General features: G+C 33.5%; 1 protein-coding gene across 3 annotated transcripts; it reads right to left on the bottom strand.

Annotated features, from left to right (window-relative positions):
* Positions 1 to 212: 212 nt before the first annotated feature.
* On the bottom strand, positions 213 to 21,200 carry LOC146901870 (ABC transporter A family member 7-like). 3 transcript variants are annotated; one of them, XM_085734267.1, is made up of 18 exons: positions 21,071 to 21,200; positions 20,686 to 20,980; positions 20,014 to 20,072; positions 19,755 to 19,890; positions 18,912 to 19,007; positions 18,691 to 18,803; positions 12,195 to 12,362; positions 11,533 to 11,695; positions 11,332 to 11,457; positions 11,151 to 11,234; positions 3,355 to 3,704; positions 2,878 to 3,078; positions 2,599 to 2,708; positions 2,416 to 2,500; positions 1,492 to 1,620; positions 1,279 to 1,384; positions 1,076 to 1,164; positions 213 to 639 (listed from the first exon to the last, which is right to left on the bottom strand). In XM_085734267.1, exons 1-18 carry the CDS (start codon positions 21,158 to 21,160, stop codon positions 340 to 342), a joined length of 2,700 nt encoding a protein of 899 aa, XP_085590393.1. In that variant the 5' UTR covers positions 21,161 to 21,200; the 3' UTR covers positions 213 to 339. The 3 variants fall into 3 exon arrangements, with proteins under 3 accessions (XP_085590393.1, XP_085590392.1, XP_085590394.1); XM_085734266.1 differs by having other exon boundaries at positions 11,332 to 11,695; XM_085734268.1 differs by lacking the exon at positions 12,195 to 12,362.
* Positions 21,201 to 21,546: the final 346 nt, after the last annotated feature.

Genomic DNA, 21,546 nt, shown 5'->3' with positions numbered 1-21,546 from the left:
CTATTCCTACCTTCCCTTCCCTTTGCTCCTCCTTTTACTCTCAAAGCCTTCCCTTCTTAAGTTCTAACAAATTTTTGTTGTTGCCCCATATCATTCCTCCAGTTTCCATGATGCATATGCAAAAAATTGTGTGAAACCACATGAGCATGAATAAGTTATTGAATATCATTAGTCTTGTTTTTAGCATATATAGTGAATAAAACAGTTAGAACTCAGAGCTCAGAACCATTTAACCATATATTACTTCATATTAACCGGTCAAATTCTCTGGAGGCCAATAACTCCAATGCTTGCTGTACAGTTCACATATAAGTCTTAACCTTGCATAGTGAGTACAAATTATGACAAGGTTTCAAATGCACGAGCCTCGCGTGCTACCTTAATGAAGACATCTTCCAATGTGGTGTCAGATAAACCCCATGCAAAAACAGTGAAGTTTCTTTTTGCAACTTCAACAGCTTGGAATATGTTCGCTATTTTAACATCCTCTTTTGGCAGCTCAAATTTCTGAGTACCAGAGAGATGGTATATCTTGTTGGCATTTGGGGTGAGACGTTGTACCATGTTCTCGACATCTTTCTCGTGATCGGAAGATGTTGTCATGGTGAACACATAAGTTCCTCCATATCTGCCTTTCAGCTATGATAAAACAACAGAAGTAGACAAAAGAATCAAGTTAAATTTTTGTTAAAAAAGAATACATGGTTTAAATTTACACTTTCTATTTGGCAGTAAATTGAAAAAACTGGGGAAGTGTATCTAATCAGCTTGGATTTTTTAAGTTGCATTCAAAATTGCATACATTAAACATATAATGACAAAAAAAATATCTTTTGCAATCTATATTTTTAAGTCCATACTAATACTCCTTCCAGTCCTTATTATAAAATAAAATTCAAAAAAGTTTTTGGTCCTATATATAAGAAAATGTCACAACTTTTTTAAGGTGTAGTTATTGTTTAAAAATCTTTTTATCCCTCATTTAATGTTTGCCTTTTTAATAGTCCAGTTCCGCCTATTTAATAGTTTCATTTTGAAATATATTTTGATAAAGCATATCACTTGAGCAATGTACCTCCTTTGGATTTCCTACGCACTGCAATCTTCCGTCTACGAAAATTCCTAATCGATCACACAAAGCCTCTGCCTCTTCCATTGAATGTGCTGAAAGCATAAAACACAGACTTATCAATCTATAAAACATGCTAACATATCTAAAGTATAAACTAGAAGCAAAATTTAGTGCTACAAAATCCATGAAAGAGTGAGTGTGATTACTGGTCAGAATGATTGCACGATCCTGTTTCGCAAGCCTGATAGCATTCCATAGGCAATTCCTAGAAGCAGGGTCTAATCCGGTACTTGGCTCATCCATATAAACAACCTAAATTTGAATTGTCATTTACAAAATACAAAAACTTGAATCTTCATATTTATTAAAAAAAAATGAAAAAGGAAAATGATCAAATTGAGTTGAAAACAGAAACAAACTTTGGGGTCCCCAATCAATGAAATGGCAACACTAAGCCTCCTCTTCATCCCTCCACTGTATTTTCCCGCTTGTTTATCAGCAACCCCTCCATAGAAAAGGTTTAAAACCTTCAAAGATTCTTCTACTGCCTGCAACAATAAAATAGAAGCTAAATATTTACAATTTTCAAATTGCATCTTATATGCAATAATCTTTTATAAATCCATACTCTAAACAGAAAAATAAACAATAACAATTGCAGGAGAAACATGTTACTAAAGCACCTAAATTTAATGTAATTAGTTATAACTAATCAATGACCTAAACTTTCATTAAAAAGTAGGGTTTGGCAGATTATTCTAGCTAGTTGATTTGCTTCTTTGCGTATTTGTTGTTTGAGTTAAGATTTGTTTTAGTTGAGTCTGGTCATAGTTGGCCTGCTTATATGTTGTAATAAGGTTCAGGCCTTCTCCTATTTCGCAATTTAATTTTTCTAGCTTTGATAAAAAAAAAAAATTATTTATCAATTGAAAAGAAAAAGGATAATTTAGGTCATCAATATCATGTGATTTTTCATGTAATATCTTTTTCCAAGTAGGTTATCTTTGATTTTTTTTTTCCACATTTTTAGAAACACTTTTCTGAATAAAACTGAGTTGTTCCTTTGGTAATATTAAAATTTAACAATGTAACGATGTTCTTGAACAAAAGTTAACAATGTAATAATTTGTAGACAAAACTAATATGACCATATGGAATGATGTTCTAGATATTGTTGTCTTCAAATGCACAACAATTACGAAAAATCAAAGTTCTAATTTCACTGCTCTTATTAACCTAAAACACATATTTATGCCGTGGAAGTACAATTTTTATAATCTGAACATAGTTAGACTCCTAACAAGAATCTTAATATTTCAAACAGTAATGTGGAATGAACTTACTTGAGTCAAGGCTGAACCTTGAAGATTTTTAAGTCTGCCATAGAAAAGTAGGTGCTCTCTGCCTGTCAAGCTTTCCCACAGCAAGCTATAGAATCATGAGGAAAAAAAAATTAAAAACTTCTTTCAATTGATATAAATATGATTTCAAGATAAACATAAAAAATGTAGGAAATTTCAGCTTACTCATGCTGTGGGCATACTCCCATGTTAGTATATATTGCTTTCATATGAGTTCTTATGTCCTGACCTTGAACATATGCCGCACCAGATGATGGCTCTGTGAGACCAATCATCTATAAGCACACATAAGCTGATTAGATTTATAAATTAAGGAGAAAAAAATTCAAAGGATGAAACATGATTCATTGAAAATAGTAGACTTTCGTAATATACAATCATCTTTTTGTAAATATTTATTTCTAAAAATATGAATATATTGAACAAAATCAACTTTTAACTGACCATACTAATAAAAGAACTCTTCCCAGCCCCATTAGGACCAAGCATACCAAAGCACTCCCCTCGAGGCACAGCAAGGAACATTTCTTTCACAGCAAATTTTCCTGGATTTCCATCCCGTCCTGGATAGAATTTTTTTAGGTCGTCGCAAACAATTGCATGATTAATGGTTGGTTCAAGAAGCAACTGCTCCACCTTCTCCCTCTGAAGACAAAAGGAAGAAAGCATTTAATACATTATATATGCATGAAAGTACGCCACACCTGGCAAACCAATTTTTTTATAATTATTTTGCTATTTGTCTAGTGCCCAACACAGTCAAATAAAACAGACACACATGGAGGTTGCTACTGGCCTATTGGCCTGATGTTCCAAAAAAGGAAAAGATTGTAACCAAAATGAAAGTTACTTGGTTCTCAAGTAGAACCCATAGCTATCCCAAGTTCTTGGTGTTTTGTAAATCATACCACTACTCCTCACCTCTTGGATGACGTCCGCTTTCTCCATCTGTGCCGAAGCTTTTGACCCCTGCCTTTGAATACTTAGATTCTTGAGTGATGCAGGTTGTTTCCTAAATCCTTTCAAGAAGAAACAAAGACTTTTTCCATTTCCTGTCGAGTTTACTTGATCGATGTAATAAGCAACAAACATCAATACGACCCACTCAACAGACATGATAATTAAGACCACTATCATGCCATTGTCGCTATCGGCATCGCTCAAATCCTGCCATTGCATACCACGGCCAGTAACGGAAGACTGTCCAAACTCATACAACCCACGATATAAAGCAAATCCAGGATACAACTCCATACAAATGATCCATCCTCCTGCAGAAATAGCATAGGAAATCAACACACTAAAAGGTTAGAAGTTGGAAACAAAGGACATGCGATACATATAAAATTGACTGATATGAGATCTATGTAGATAAAACTTCAAATCATTGTCATCAGACCATTCCTTTTTTTCTTTTTTTCAATTTGCTTAGAATCAAATTATTTCTGAATTTGTTAGTGATACGCTATACAACCTTAATTCCAACTTTGTAACTCTTCTCGTTCAACTAAACCAACTTATCATTTCTCTTCTTCCTTGGTTTAAATGGACAAGAGGCTCAAAGAATCACAAATAAATTCAGAAAGAAATTTCTTGTCTAGTGGTAGAATATGCTATACTAGGACAAGGGTGGATGGACAAACACTAATAAAATAAGGTTCCGTTTGTCTTGGATTTTTTAAAACCAAATAATCACTTTTTTTTTTAATAGTGTTTGTTTCAAATTTTTAAAACAACCATTTTGATAAATAAAAAAAAAACATTTTTAACCTCAAATTAAAAAGCTATTCATAGCAGCTTTTCCAAAATCTAATTTTTTAGGATTAAGATCTAACTTAACCCCATTAAACCAGTTTGTAAGGCGATGACTACTTAAACCTTATAAATAATATCTATGCCATATCTAGAAGAAAGTGGATGGACGCGGGTGGAATAACATGGACCTCAAACAACCATTAGAGTTCCTCGTCAATAGTGTTTTGTAACATTTGGTGTTGGAACATGTGTGGAAATTGAGTAAAAAGACTAAACACAAATTCCCATGTTGGGTAGAACTAGTGTTGTGTGAATTGAAAAAAGTGGAAGTCTCACATCGGATGAAACACACACATTAGTAGTGTTTATATAGTGGGGGTGTACCTCTAATTAATGGGGGTACATAAGCACTAGAGAAAAAATATATATTGATATATATTTTATTATTTGGAAATGATAAATTAAATAATTAATTTAATCATTATTAGAAAGTGCTTTCTTAGTCCCCAAGTTTTGCTAAAATATTTTGTAACGCAATCTAGAATATTTTGGTGCTTGATCTGAAATATATTTTGGTACATAATATAATATATTTTTGTACTCAATATAATATATTTTGGTACTCAATTGAGATATTTTTGTACTAACTCTAATAAGTGAATTACTTAATCACAAAGTAATGTATTACTTGTTCCCAAAGTTTCTCACTTATTAGTTGTGAATTTTTTTTATAAATAGAGAGCTCACACAGTACATTCTACACACCGAAAAGAATTTCATTGAGTTGTCGGGAATTCTTTTCTTCTCTTCTCCCTCCGACTTGTGTTAACAAGTTTCTTCTGCTTCTACTCCTTTCTGTCCCTTTCGGTTTCAAATAGAACGGTTACGTACCGTATCGAGTGGTTTCGATCAATCGATTGAACCATATTTTAATAGTCTTCTTAAGACCATAGTCCCTTTTTCAGTTTAATGTCCCTTCGGAATTAAGAGTGGTCTTAAGTTCATAGTCCCTTTCGATAATATATGTCCCTTCGGAATAAAGAATACTATTAAGATCATAGTCCCTTTCGTAATAATAATGTCCCGTCGGAATTATGAATGATCTTAACAGTATATAAATTACTTAAATATTTTTCTATTTGAGGAGAAATGGTGGTATCACCATATTTGAGTGGTCGTAGTACCATATTGAAAGTTTGGAGAACTTAAATGTTAGAATGGTGGAAACACCATATTTGAGTGGTCTTAGCACCATATAGAATGGTAATAATACCATATTAAAGTGGTTTCAGTATTAAAGAGTGGTCTTAGTACCATATTTGAGGGTGTATATCTCGAACGGTTTTCTACAGTGCAGTAGTTAACTGAGCTTGTTTTATCCTGGAGGCGGCGTGGTTGATAGTCTACCTTGCACAATTTTGGGTAGTGCCACGAAACGTCTTAAAGAGAGCGACCTGGTCGTGACTCAACCTAGTAACAACTTCGGTAGATAATAGAATTTGGAAATCCAAATACAACAGTATGGAAATCCAAAAACAACAATTTTAAGACGTTTCGTTCTACTATGTTTACCGAAGAAGTTACTTATTAAGGTTAAGTTGTCTCTAAATACATTAAGGATTATAAAAATACATCCTTCGACTGAACACGACGAAGTGCTTGTTGTAAAACAACAACACTATGAAATTCGTGTATCCTTTTTTTTTGTAAAGTTTGGAGTAAATTGTGAGTATCTATGTTTGTCCCTGGATACATCAATGTTGCTACTTCTTATGTTAAGGGAATGATAAAAGGGCAATATTATTTTTTTGGTGATCTTGGTTCTTATGTATTGTTTTAAGATTCGTCATCACACTTGAAGTGTGAATTGAAACTTTGGACAAATTGCAGCCACGTACGGTGAAAAGAAAATTATGCTTAAAATGATATTGAGAATTCAAGGCACCAAAATAAGTGCAGCAACATTGTTAGTAGATTGGGTACCAGCGATGAACCATAGATCCATCGAGCCACAAAAACTCCAAACCGATAATTGTGAATTAAAGGAAAATAAATGGAATTGTGAAATTCTACTTTATGTTTAAGAAAAAAATCTGAATTTCAGATTTTATTGAATAAGACTGAGTTTACTCAGACTTAAAGAGAGACTTGTGTACCATGCATTCTTGTGGGAAAAGACTGCACTTTGATGGTATGTTAAAATTAAAATTATCCTTCTATTTTATTAGTTGTGTGATTTTAATATTTGACATATCAAAATTTATTGTGTGAACAAGCGTTTAATTTTAAACTTGAGTAACTTGGACTTAATTCCAACGTTATATGATTAGACAATTTTATTTATTGCAGTCAAGATATATGAACCAAAAATTCATATAAATCAGAATTTAGAGAATATGAATCTCTAAACATAATAAATTATGATATGTGTGAATTTGATGACACATAGATTAGAAATGATAAAATGATGTTTTTATCAAATTTATTGATGACTGTGAATTTTGGAAAATAAAATTGATATGCTTGAATGTTCAATTTTTATAAACAAAAATTGAAATTTATAGAGTACCCAAGTCTAAGAACAACAATTCTAATTAAGAAATGATAAAATGATGTTTTTATCAAATTTATTGATGACTGTGAATTTTGGAAAATAAAATTGATATGCTTGAATGTTCAATTTTTATAAACAAAAATTGAAATTTATAGAGTACCCAAGTCTAAGAACAAAAATTCTAATTAAGAAATTTTTGAAGAAAAGACAATCCAACTTGTCTTATTTTTGAACTTGGGATTGTCCAGACTATATTTGGCTTCAGGACCCCAAGAGAGTTAAACTCACTAGTAGAGCCTATGAATGTGTATTCATTAGGTATGTTATAAATAACGAAACATATAGGTTTATGACCTAAATGTTAAAGTGATCATAGAATTAAAAGATGTTGATTTCTATGAAGTAAGTACCCCTGTAAATTAAAGAATAGTGGGGGCAGGGCAAAATAAATTCCCTTATAAAAATTAAGAACTAGTGGGGGCACTATATCTAATCACATTCATGTAATTAGAAATAGTTATGAAAACATCATACGAGATGTTATAGAACCTCAAGGAGGTAAGAAAGCTAAAAATGCTAAAGAGTATGAACTTGGTTTATACATTGGAAGAAGATTCATTAAGCCTTAAAGAAGTTATATCCTCATTGGATGCTGAATTATGGCAAAAAGCAATAAACGATGAAATGAATCTTCTAGAGTCTAACAAAACATGACACTTGGTTGACTTGTCTCATAGTTGCAAAATCAATCGGTTGTATTTGGATTTTGGAAAAAGGAACTAAAACCTGATGGTACGGTTGATGAATACAAGGCTTTCCTTGTAATCAAAGGTTTTAGACAGAGAAAAATATAGACTTCTTTGACATTCATTCACCAGTCACAAAAATCATATCCATAAGAGTACTAGTCCCTTTAGCCGCCGTTCATAACTCGATAGTACTCCAAATGGATGTGAAAGTTGCCTCTTTTTTATGGTGAATAGAAGAAGAATTCTATATTAGACAACCTGAAGGTTTTGTGATTCATGGACAAGAAAACAAGGTCTGTAAGTTAGATAATTCTTTGTGAGGTCTAAAAAGGAATGACATGAAAAATTTGACATTCTAATGCTATCGAATGAGTATAAAGTGAATGAAAGTGACAAATAATATTTGCACGATCATATGTCTCTATAAAGACGACTTGCTCATATTTGATTTAAAGATTCATGTTATGAATTATGTGAAATCATTGTTTATCAACAACATTGATAAGAAAGACCTAGACAAAGTTGAAGTAATTCTTGGTTTCAAGATTACTAAATCAGAAAAGAGAACTTTTTTGATAAATCTCACAAAGTTGAGAAGATCTTAAGGAAATGTAATTATTTCACCGTAAACTTGCAATCATATATTATGATCAAGTGTAAGAACACTTGAGATGGAGTTAGAAAAACAATTGTGAGCATCATTGGCAATACTTAGGTATGCCACTGAATGTATTAGATCCGACATTGTTGATGTCGTGAAACTCTTGTGCAAGTTTACTAGTATACGGATGAGAAGCATTGCCATGCTATAGAAAGAGTCATAAGGTGCCTTAAGAAGACTATGACTCTAGGATTACTTCATGAGGAGTAACCTATTGTACTTAAATGGTACAAGATATAAGAACATCTTCAGATGAGTATTAAAGCGACCAGTGAGTGCACATTAAGCATCACTGTAAGAATTGTTTGTTGAAACAAATGATATTGACTCAGTCCACTATGGAATGAATATGATATGAGAACACTAGAGAAAACTAGTGAAGAAGCAAGTTGATAAGATGCTTGCTAGCTAAGAACCCTTAGTGGGTAAAACCGTTTCCAGAAGTGTTAATTTATTGTGATAGTCTGCAGCTATTACAAAATTGAGAATCATTACCACAATGGTAAGAGGCGATTATTAAGGCACGAACACATAGAAAAATAGAGAGCTATCTACTCTCAAAAGGAACGGTTAAAGTAGATCATGTACGTACTGATAAAGAATTAGTCAATCCTTTGATGAAAGGAATTACTAAAAAGAAAGTCCTAAACACATCCAATAGGATGGGACTAATGCCCAAAGGTCACAAGTGATGGTAACCAGACCTACATGACTGGAGATCCCAAGAAATAGGTTCAATGGGTAATAACAAGTCACAAGTGATAGAACATGCTATGATAAAAGTAAGAAAGCATGATTCCTGCAGCGATAGAAGGATGAGATAATAGAAACTCTTAATGAGATCTATACTCTATTTGGAGTGGAGTACATAGCTATAGGAGTACTCTTGATAGACTCACCTATACGAATGTGGAGCTAAGGGCCGGTTCCTATGGAATTCGGGGCAGAATACCTAGAGCGTTCGTTAAACCGGGATACACGTGCAAGGCCATAAACGCACGGGCTTTTAGAATACACCTTATGAAAAGGTTTGTGTGTGGGTTCTATGTCTGAGATAGAGTTCAATGCTGTAAGCAACTCTTGTTAATCAGAATTTTACTCGCTATGCAAAGGTTCAAGTTGTAGGCGACACCTTTGTTTACTAGCAAATCTTATGGAGACGTTTTTGACGTTATTTATGAAACCATTTTTTAAATTCAAGTGGGGGATTGTTGGAACATGTGTGAAAATTGAGTAAAAAGACTAAACACAAATTCCCATGTTGGGTAGAACTAGTGTTGTGTGAATTGAAAAAAGTGGAAGTCTCACATCGGATGGAACACACACATTAGTAGTGTTTATATAGTGGGGGTGTACCTCTAATTAATGGGGGTACATAAGCACTAGAGAAAAAATATATATTGATATATATTTTATTATTTGGAAATGATAAATTAAATAATTAATTTAATCATTATTAGAAAGTGCTTTCTTAGTCCCCGAGTTTTGCTAAAATATTTTGTAACGCAATCTAGAATATTTTGGTGCTTGATCTGAAATATATTTTGGTACATAATATAATATATTTTTGTACTCAATATAATATATTTTGGTACTCAATTGAGATATTTTTGTACTAACTCTAATAAGTGAATTACTTAATCACAAAGTAATGTATTACTTGTTCCCAAAGTTTCTCACTTATTAGTTGTGAATTTTTTCTATAAATAGAGAGCTCACACAGTACATTCTACACACCGAAAAGAATTTCATTGAGTTGTCGGGAATTCTTTTCTTCTCTTCTCCCTCCGACTTGTGTTAACAAGTTTCTTCTGCTTCTACTCCTTTCTGTCCCTTTCGGTTTCAAATAGAACGGTTACGTACCGTATCGAGTGGTTTCGATCAATCGATTGAACCATATTTTAAGAGTGTTCTTAAGACCATAGTCCCTTTTTCGGTTTAATGTCCCTTCGGAATTAAGAGTGGTCTTAAGTTCATAGTCCCTTTCGATAATATATGTCCCTTCGGAATAAAGAATACTATTAAGATCATAGTCCCTTTCGTAATAATAATGTCCCGTCGGAATTATGAATGATCTTAACAATATATAAATTACTTAAATATTTTTCTATTTGAGGAGAAATGGTGGTATCACCATATTTGAGTGGTCGTAGTACCATATTGAAAGTTTGGAGAACTTAAAGGTTAGAATGGTGGAAACACCATATTTGAGTGGTCTTAGCACCATATAGAATGGTAATAATACCATATTAAAGTGGTTTCAGTATTAAAGAGTGGTCTTAGTACCATATTTGAGGGTGTATATCTCGAACGGTTTTCTACAGTGCAGTAGTTAACTGAGCTTGTTTTATCCTGGAGGCGGCGTGGTTGATAGTCTACCTTGCACAATTTTCGGTAGTGCCACGAAACGTCTTAAAGAGAGCACCTGGTTGTGACTCAACCTAGTAACAACTTCGGTAGATAATAGAATTTGGAAATCCAAATACAACAGTATGGAAATCCAAAAACAACATTTGGCAATGGCAAATTGGAAATGATGTTCTAGTTGACAGTCTATCTCTACATGGCTGTGTTTGAAATTTTGGAAATGATTTCATATGGTTTATGTAAAGATCATTGTCCTATCTAGACTTGCTTCTTTTCTATTAATTTTTGTGAATTGAAGAGTTAGGACACTAGAAAAGGAACCCCATTTAATTTATTGAGGACTCCATACCATGTTTTGGGATCGTACCAAGAAAACCAAGGAGCTACCAACAACGTAAATTGACATCTGTGAATCAGGGGGAGTACTAGTTGTCGAAGTTCTATGTTTCGACAGGCTGGTGTTCTTTGTTTTAAATTCAAAGGTTTACATGTAACAAGGTTAAGCTCAATGGAAAGCATTAGGTAATATAATGGTTTATTAGTTGGGATCATGGATTTGAACTAATTAAAAAATGCTAGTGCTTGGCTTAATTAACAGTATATGAAAGGTGCATTCAGTATTATTACTTACTTGGAAATGACGAGTCTTCAAGAAATTTTTGGAAAAGAAAGCTGCCTACTAGCCCAGTTGCAAAGACGCCTAAATATGCGATTACTGCAAATATAAAAAACACAACTCAGTAATGAGGAAATCTGAGAAAAGAAAATACTAATGCACTGATTATTATGAACAACTGGAAGTAGAAACAAACCTGTAGCGGTCTTAACATCTGACAAAAAGGAAGACAACAGAAATGCCATTGAAATTTGTAAGTTTACATAGATGAAATAAAATAGGAATTGGATGCTGTAGTCATTCGAGCTGAAGAATTTTAATCCTGAAAATGAAGTGAGCAGCATCAGACAGGGTGAGAAAATGCCAAGAACAGAGAGTGAAATGGTTATATTCTTACCTAAGGATGAGCCGAACATCACAAAACACAACATATAGATCCCTGATAATGCAAGAAAATAACCATATGTAATCAACCAATATGGCCCGTCACCAAGACCATGCATTTTCATCATGATTCTTAATTTTTGTTGCTTCTCATAAACCAGTGATGTCAGAATAACCTACATAAAATGCACATAGAGCTTAATCATGCTGAACAGATAAATACACTAGAACATATATTTCTGTTGTGTTTGCATAATTGGATGTCAGATACAATTATATATTGACTTTGAATGCGGGTCATGTATTGTTCCATGAGAAGAAAATCCAAATAAAAAGTTTACTTTCATCATGGCTACAGACATATAAAGTTGATTTAGGGACATAAAAAAATATCACAGCTATTTGAAAAATCAAAATTGGCTTGCTGATATACAGTGGCGGAGCCAGGATTTTTATAAAGCCCGGGCAAAAAAAAATTTGCAATACATTTATAGGGGTTTACATAAGAAATTGCAAGCAAATAATAAAAAATTTAAAGAAATTGCCCAATTTATAGGGGTTTATATAAGAAATTCAAGGGGATTTACATAAGAAATTGCAAAAAATTTGGCCCGGGCTCGCCGGGCCTTAGAACCGCCCCTGTTGATATATTTGTTCAGATATTTCTGCACTTACCGGAAAAAGTTGCAGGACGACCCATGTAAAGAACAAAACGCCCATGAAAGAAGCTAAGTCATACCCTCCTTCCGTAATTACGTTCTCATGTTTTGGCATTTCCTTTACAAACTCAAATAACATTTTGGTACCGGGTCCACGCAGAAACTGCAAGTAGGCATTTGATATCTGCATGCACAATGGTGCTGGCCAATATTATCTTCCGAGCTTAAGATAAAGAAAGACCCATATATTTTTATAATAAAAAATTTGAAAATATATACAAAGGGGAATTATTATCATTATGTTAGGTAATTAATTTTTTTTTTTTGGTACAAAAGATGGACTAGGGAATTAAAATTTAGTGATGCAATTAGTGTCAATGAAATTAACGGCAAATCAAAATGTACGAGATTGCACATTTATTTGTAATAATCAAATAATCATTCTCTTAATTAGAATAAGTTTTTTTTTTTTACACGTGAGCTTAGCTTGGTTGGTAAGGACAATGCATATTTTATGCATTGTCCATACCAACTGAGCTAAGTTCACGAGGACGAACAAACAAAAGATTAGCGTAAGGAAAAAGCCACGAATGATTAAAAACAAAAAAAACACCACCTTTGTCAAAAAAAAAAAAAACCACCTGTAACATTATTAATTATTTCCTTAAAAAAATTATTAGTTTTCTGACGGAATTCTAACATTATTATTTTGTATTTTATTTTTTAAAATAAAACTATTGTAATTTCCATTCGGATTAGACATATAGTATAAGATTTTTGTCCATGTTATGTATAATATTTTTTTTAAGAAGCTAAAATGAAATATAATAACCAAAGCCAGAGAAGAACTAAGATAAAAGAAATATTATATATTTTATTAGTACATTAGTTAAAACTTCATCTGTAAAAAAAAAAGTTAAAACTTGATTTAATTGCAATTTTGCTCCCCTATTATTACCATTTTATAGATTTGGGCCCCTATTTAAAAATGTAACGGTTTTGGTCCCTCCATCATATTTTTAAATTAAATATAACTAGAGAAAAACTCGAAGTAAATTTATTTATTTATTATCTTTATTTTAAGGTTCCCAGTCAATTATATTTAAGACGTGTTGGGCACAAATATTTATTCCTTTTTAATCAATTAAATTATTTTTTCCTAATTTTTGTTTTAAATTTCTATAGTATCTGTTGTATAATATAAATAAATACCACATCATCATAAAAAAAATGAATATACCATCATTTTAAAATACTACATCACCATTATTTTCTTTTGCTCGTCAAAAAAATCACCACCATCTTTTTAATTAATTAGTGTTTTTTTTACGGAATCAATAACAATTTGTCGAAAAAATCGATATAAAAGAAAAACCAGAGTATGTATGTGAGGCGGGAACAAATTGTCTCCAGTTAATATCTTCTCCAGTTCTCCTGTGACCAATCTCAGCCTTTCATTTATGCTATTGACAGATCAATGGATAGGAACAAAAACATATAATTCCTTTCTTCCCCACAAACCCATCTCAATCTTACTTGTTCATGAGAACCCAACAAGTTGCAACTCCATGACTCTGATTGTGCCGCGTGCGGCGTGAGAACAGTGATTTGCGATGGTTGAGGGAAGTTGTTGTTGAAGTAGCGGCATATTATCATATAATACATATTATCTATCCTAATGGTTAATGTGTTGCGTCAGACATGCATGCAATGATGTATGCTGCGAGGATATGCGTCGCTAATTTAGTGGGTTGAATGTTAACTTGACAACTTATAATTACACTGCATTTATATGAGAAATTAGAATGAAGAGAGACTGGTCTGTTTTTTTTTCCTTCACTTCTATTCACATTCTCGTTTTTTCTCTTATGTGTCTCAGTTATTTGTTTCCCAGTTCACATTAACCTCTCATTCTTGTTCAATACCAATTTTCATAGTCACATGTCTACCGAAAAGGCTGAAATCTTGGTGGTTCGCCTTAATTGCAAAAACTACTCAACTTGGGCACTCCATTTCGACATATTTGTCACATGAAATGATTTGTCGGGTCATGTCGATGGCAGCACTCCATTTCAAGATAAGTTTGCACATGCCAAATAGGTAGTCAAAGATGCTCAAGTCATGTCCTGGGTCCTAGGTTATGTTGATCCCAACAATGTCCTGAATATTCGTCCTTACAAAACAGCAGCCACAATGTGGAATTACTTGAAGAAAGTCTACAATCAGAATAACGTTGCTCGAAGATTCTAGATTGAACACGACATAACTTTATTTAAACAGGATAGTCTTTCCATCTTTGAATTTTATTCTCAATTCATGAATCTTTGGGCTGAATGATATAGTTTATGCAAACTCGACTTCTAAAGGTCTAAGTTCGGTACAATATGTTCATGAAACTACTGAGCGAGATCAATTTCTTATGAAATTGAGATCTAAATTTGAAGGTATTCGGTCCAATCTCATGCATAGAAACCATGTACCATCATTGGATGCATGTTTCAATAACCTATTACGTGAAGAACAACGTCTGCTGACATAGTCCACCATTGAAGATAAAAAATCATCTATTGTTCCAGTGGGACTGTGAAAGTCAAGAAGTCATGACATGAGTATTGTTCAATGTTTCTGTTGCAAACAATTGGGACATTAGGCTTCAAACTGCCTAAACAAAGTCTGCAACTACTGCAAAAAAGACGGACATATTCTTAAGGAATGCACAATAAGGCCACCAAAGAGAAATGTCACAACTTTTACAGCCTCGGTTGGTTCATCTATTCCTAGCATTTCCACCAATCCAACATCGGTTCAACAAAATGCTCCTACTACTACTACTACTTCAACAGTGATTCCTGAAATGGTTCAACAAATGATCATTTTTGTATTCTCTGCTCTAGGATTCTCAGGTAAATCCTCTTCCTCTTGGTACTTTGATTCAAGCGCTTCCAACCACATGAACAACAATGCCCAATTTCTTACTAATATAAAAAAGTATTTTAGAAATCTCAAGATGCATACCGCTGATGGAAATCAACTGCCAATCACAACCACTGATGATATTTCTTCACCTCTAACAAACTTTTTTGTCTCTCCTAGTCTCACTAGTAATATCAGTTGGTCAATTAGTCGAGAATGATTGTCAAGTACAATTCTCACAATTTGGTTGTCTTGTGCAGGATCAACAATCAGGGAAGAGAATCGCGAAGGGGCCTAAAGTTGGACGTCTTTTTCCAATCGAGTTCTCATTGCCTCCAAGTCTTTCCTTGCCTTTAATTTCCTATAATTCTGCTATTGTTGATTATCAAGTGTGGCATAAGCGTCTTGGACATCCAAACACAAATGTACTTCATGACTTGCTAAAATCTAGTTTTCTTGGAAATAAACACACTCCATCTCTTAATTTTGTTCATTTTGATTGTAATCCTTGTAAGCTTGGTAAAAGTAAAAGTCTGCCATTTCCAACAAATCAGTCTAATGTAACACAACCTTTTGATATCCTTCACAGTGATGTTTGGGGTGTGGCACCAATTATATTTCATGCTAATTACAAATATTTTGTAAATTTTATTGACGATTATAGTCGTTTCATGTGGGTCTATTTTCTGCGATCAAAAGGCGAAGTCTGTTCCACTTTCAAAAAAATTCATGCTTATGTCCAGACCCAATTTTCATAAAAAATAAAAATACTTCGCTCTGAAAATGAGGGGAATACATGTCACTCATTTCAATTTTTTTTTTGCAATCCAATGGTATTATATCTCAAAGGTCATGCCCCTCGGCTCCACAACAAAATGGGGTAGCGGAAAGAAACATTTGCTTGATGTTGTTCACACTCTTTTGTTGGAGTCTCACGTGCCTTCACGGTTTTGGCGTGAAGCCCTTTCCACCGCAGTCCATCTTATAAACAGAATTCCATCTTCATCAATAGGCGATGAATCTCCTTTCACTTGGTTATATGGTCACCCACCAAATTACTCCACTATTTGTATCTTCTATTGTGTGTGTTATGTTCATCTTCCTCCACAAGAACGAACCAACCTCGCTGCACAATCTGTTGAATGTGCTTTTCTCGGATATTCTCCTCATCAAAAAGGCTTTCTATGTTATGATCCTAACCTTCGTAGGATTCGGGTATCTAGAAATGTCATATTTCAAGAAAATAATTTTTTATTTGCAGCACATCATGACCTTGTCTATTCTCCAGTTTCTGTTTTGCCATTGTTTTCTAACTCTCATTCAGGTCAATAATCATCTAAACCTTTCTTGACCTACAAAAGATGTAGTACTGCCACTCATGGGGACCCTCAAGATAATTCCTTGGTTGCTGGTCTAGTAGAAGAACCAGAACTAGCTCCTCTACTATGCAACTCATGCGAAAGTAATCCCCCAGAAAGTTATATCAAATGCGTGATAGCATCATTATCTTCTATTCCTATTCATTCCTCTTGTAAACATGCCACGAAGAATGATTGTTGGCAGAAAGCTATTGAAATTGAACTTCTTGCCTTAGAAGAAAATCAAACATGGGATATAGTTCCATGTTCCTCATACGTTAAACCTTTGGATATCAAGTTTGTGTTCTCTGTAAAGTTACGTTCAAATGGATCCATAAATCGTTACAAGGCTCGTTTAGTTGTGCTTGGAAATAAGCAAGAATATGGAATAGTCTATGATGAGACATTTGCTCTGGTTGCCAAGATGACAACCATGCAATCTATTCTTGCTATTGTTGCGTCACAAGCTTGGACCTTACATCAAATGGATGTCAAAAATGTATTCCTCCACAATGATCTTTAGGAGGAAGTTTACATCAAACATCCTAATGTTATGCCTACACTTTCACCTAATATTGTTTGCAAACTAAAATGATCTTTGTATGGATTGAAACAGGCACTAAGAGTATGGTTTGGAAATTTTCGATCGACAATATATGATTTTGAATCCAATCAAAGTCAGTATGATCCATCTCTTTTGCTACAAAGGACCTAAAGGCATGGCGGTGCTTCTTATTTATGTGGATGACATTGTCGTGATTGGTTCTGATCAAGATGTTATTTCTAAGATAAAAAACTTGTTGCATTCAACTTTTCATATGAAAGAGTTAGACCATCTCACTTATTTCTTAGGTTTAGAGGTGCATTATCACCGTGAAGGTGTTTTTCTAAATCAACAAAAGTATATTCAAGACTTGGTCCAACTTGTTGGACTCACAAAAAACCCTGTTAACACTCCCATGGAAGTTAATGTTAAATATAGAAGAGATGAAGGTGACCTTCTTGATGATCCCACTCAATATCTCAAACTGGTGGGAAGTCTCATCTATGTAACTATCACTCGCCGATATATATTTTTTCTTGTACACACAGTTAGTAAGTTCATGCAAGCTCCACGACATTTCCATCTTTCAGTAGTACAACAAATCATTAGATACCTCCTTGGCACCCTAAAGTGTGGTTTATTTAATTTCTGTTGGTTCATAAACCAAACTCCAAGCATATAGTGATGCCGATTGGGGTGGTCGTACATTCACAAGAAAATATACTATTTGGCTGGTGTATGTTCCTAGGAAATGCTCCTATTTCATGAAAATGTAAGAAATAAGATTCAGTCTCAAAGTCATAAACTGAAGCAGAATATTGCGCAATGTCTGCTGCTTGTTTTGAAATAATATGGTTGTGTGGTCTTCTTACAGAGCTTCGATTCTCTTAGGAACAGCCGATCGCGACTCCACTGCATGATGACAACATCGGTGTCATTCAAATTGCAGCAAATCCAGTTTACCATAACAGACAAAACACATCGAGGTTGATTGTCACTCTATTCGAGAAGTCTATGATCGAAGAATCATCAATCTACCACATGTCTCAACATCTGTTCAAATAGCTGACACTTTTACTAAAAGTTTGACACGTCAGCGGTACAATTTTCTACTTGGCAAATTGATGCTTGTAGATTCCAGCATCAATTTGAGGGGGATGTCAATGGAATTAATGGCAAATCAAATTGTATGAGATTGTACATTTATTTGTAGTAGTCAAATAATCATTCTCTTAGCTAATTTAGTGTGTTGAAAGTCAACTTGACATCTTGTAATTACATTGTATTTATATGAGAAACCAGAATGAAGAGGGACACATTTTTGACCCTCATTTCTCCAAGTTTCTCTGAGTTTAACAATCAGTATTAAAATTTGTAATATAGTAACTCAATGTTGTATGTACATCATACCATGATCATAGTTCTACTGACTTTTTCCATTCAAATTGTGCATTTTGAAAGTTGTATTGTAATAAGTGAGCAAATTTTTTTGCCAGTCAAAATCTATTCCTATGCTAATGAATCAAGTACATATTTTGACTTAGTGTTTATAGAAAATTAAAAAACTGAAACATCCGTAGCAAAGGCTGCCAAGTTGCATGTTCTTTTTAAGTTGCAATTGAGTTTTTCGTTTTTAGGTATTTAGGATAACAATGGCAAGGAATATGCAACAATTAAAACAGGTTTTAGATTTATACCAGATTTAGAAAACGGGGATTAATCTCCGACTTTGTAAGACCAACCATTAGGGTTGAGTTGTACCATAAAGCGATATTGAAACCATCCTCATTTGAATTTAGAAAATCAAAAGCTGTCAAATAACAATATATAAAAATGAGTATTAACTTCCGCACATTATGCATGTTGAAACATTTTGTCAAAAAAAATTATGTATGTTGAAACATAATGATAAAAGTACCTGAAACCATCCCATTGACCTGTTCGTTATATATCTCATTGTTGATATCAGAAGAACTGTTACGCCAAAGATTTATAACCTGCCCACAACTGATTCCTATATCAAATGGAAATAAATTCAAAATCATTAACGATTACAAAACTCCAAATTTTATATAGCATTTTACTCTCCATCATTTGTAAATATATTGAAACAATCTTTTACGGTGTGAGCTTTTATTGGCCACAACTGCCCATAAGTTATTATCACTGAACAAGTGTGTGCACTTACAAATTTATGACAAATTTTGAACATTAATTTTTATATGCTCTTTTTTTTCTTTTCTGATTTCCAAGCTGTTCAAAACACAACTGAAGACTTGGTTCAAGTCAACAACCACAAGAATAAAATATCAAATATCAAATATCCCCCCACCTTACAAATAGCAGACAAGATTTTGAAAAGCCTGTGATGAGCCTATGGCTATATATACTCACTAACTATGTTATTTTTGGAGTCAAACTAACAAACTATTTGAATAATTACATTTCTGTCAGCGTGCATTTCAATACTTTGTGAAACACAAAAGCAGCAAACGAGAATGTTTGCATTGCATGCAGCCTATCTTAATGTTGTTGATAATGCAAACATATATATGATATATCATTTGCAACCAGAAATTGCCAAGCATTTTGCAGACATAAGGACATATTTCCATATAAACACATCCAGTCCTGTGTCTACACGGCTCATGGAAACATAAAGAATGACGCATTGGATTGTCAGTTTCAAATATAAAATAGTTTGTATAGAAACACCTGTTGATTTGTTATCATACATAGAAATTAAAAGGATGTTCCATACCTATCTGGTTAGGAAATGAGAATCCAGAGTTGTTCTGAGGGCACTGAGTTTGTAGATAAAAATTGGGAAGATCCGACATCGACAAAAAAGCAGGTCCAAATTTTTTTTTTTTGTCCTCATCAGGTGGTTGAAATCCCTACATTATTTTCAAAGTTCCATCAACAACAACAAAATCCACATAAATAAATAGACTAACAAATAACATTTAAAATCTATACAGACAAATAAATACTCTTATCTGTTTCAAAAAGAAACTAACCAGCACAATCTCAGAGTCATTCATAATTAAGGCACTTGGGAACATATTGTCAGACACAGCTGTGAAAAAAAAAATGTAAACATGAGGCAAAAGAAATTCTATAAGCATATAAATTTGTTTGGTTTAAATATAATATTAGCCATGCGATGATATAGCGGTTTTTGGTTTTAGTTCCTATAAGTTTTTTTGTTTAGATTTAGTCTCTACAAATTCAAAAACCTTTACTCTAGTCCCTGATATCAACTTATTGGCCCACCTGGTCAGATTTTATTGAACCACGCACGTATGACGTCAAAAAAAACTTACAGAGAATAAAACTAAAAAACAATAAAACTGCAGGGACTAAAATCAGTTTTAAACGAAATTGATTTTATAATTTCATGCATGGTTTTAAATTGCAGTTTGCAGACATAAAGGGTTTTGAGGTATCGGGAAAGGCATATCACGGCCACAATTTTGACGGCACACCACATTTTCCTATATTTTACCGCAATTAAAAGTTTCTCAAGCTAACCACAACCGCAATTTAAATCTTGTATCATCAAAATTAATTTTTCCTCCATAATAGATTTTAGCTTGAAGTTGAGATTGAATTCAAATCAATATTTTTGAAATTAAAGACAGAGGAAGCCAATGAAATTTAAAAAATAATAATAACAAAAAACATCATACTCTGTGCAAAGGATTGATTGTCAGCTGTGAAAATTATGTTAAAAGGACAAGCGCCATTTTTCTTGCACGACACGGCAGGAAGTTGCAAGAGAGGAGGCGATTCTTGTGGCCTAAGAACATCACAGGCTGCCATGCTGCAAAACTTGCCTGGACCTTTGCATGTTGTTGTTTTGCTGTCGGGACATATAAATTCCATTTTTGTTTTTTTGTCGGCATAATATTGTGCAACATAAAGCAAGACACAAAGGATCACAGGGAACAGAATCAACCGAATGTTGGCGTTCTTGTTCCGTTTCTGTATAACAAAAAAAAAAGTGCCATACATTCCGCGGGGTGAATAATTGAATTGTAAATGATAATAATGATGTATAAAAATATATTGTACCTGGAAGGTTAAATTCTTCCTGAGAAGAGCGTTGGTTTGAGTCCAGAAGCTGGAAGAATTTACCAGCCTCCTGAGACGTGTGTATGCCATTTTCGTGTCTTGGTTTTCTCAGCCAACGTCGTAAACACTCTTCGTTATAATATTATATATTGGAGATTTTGGAGGAGTTCAGCGTTGTTGCATTACAGCTCAAAAATAGTAATAAAATAGACAAGTTAGGTTCATTAAATTTTTGGCTTTTACACTTTTGGCCCCCTAAGTTTCTCAAAGTTGTGATTTTGGCCCCTTAAAAAAACAACTCTTTTCAGACCCCCTAAGTTTACTTTCTGTTGCAATTTTGGCCCCCCACACTAATTTTGACCCATTCAACGTTGACGTGGGCGTTGGCGTGTGTAAAATTTTAATTATTTTTGTATATTTTAATATTTTTTATTTTGTAATTAAAAAAATAAAAAATAAAAATTTTATTTTTAATT

This window comes from Medicago sativa, chromosome 8 (assembly GCF_051527215.1).
Source record: "Medicago sativa cultivar Bolivia chromosome 8, Bolivia_mono, whole genome shotgun sequence".
In the NCBI taxonomy this organism is placed as follows: domain Eukaryota; kingdom Viridiplantae; phylum Streptophyta; class Magnoliopsida; order Fabales; family Fabaceae; genus Medicago; species Medicago sativa.
The sequence above is the reverse complement of the archived record's forward strand: the minus strand, read 5'-3'. Positions and strand labels throughout refer to the sequence as shown.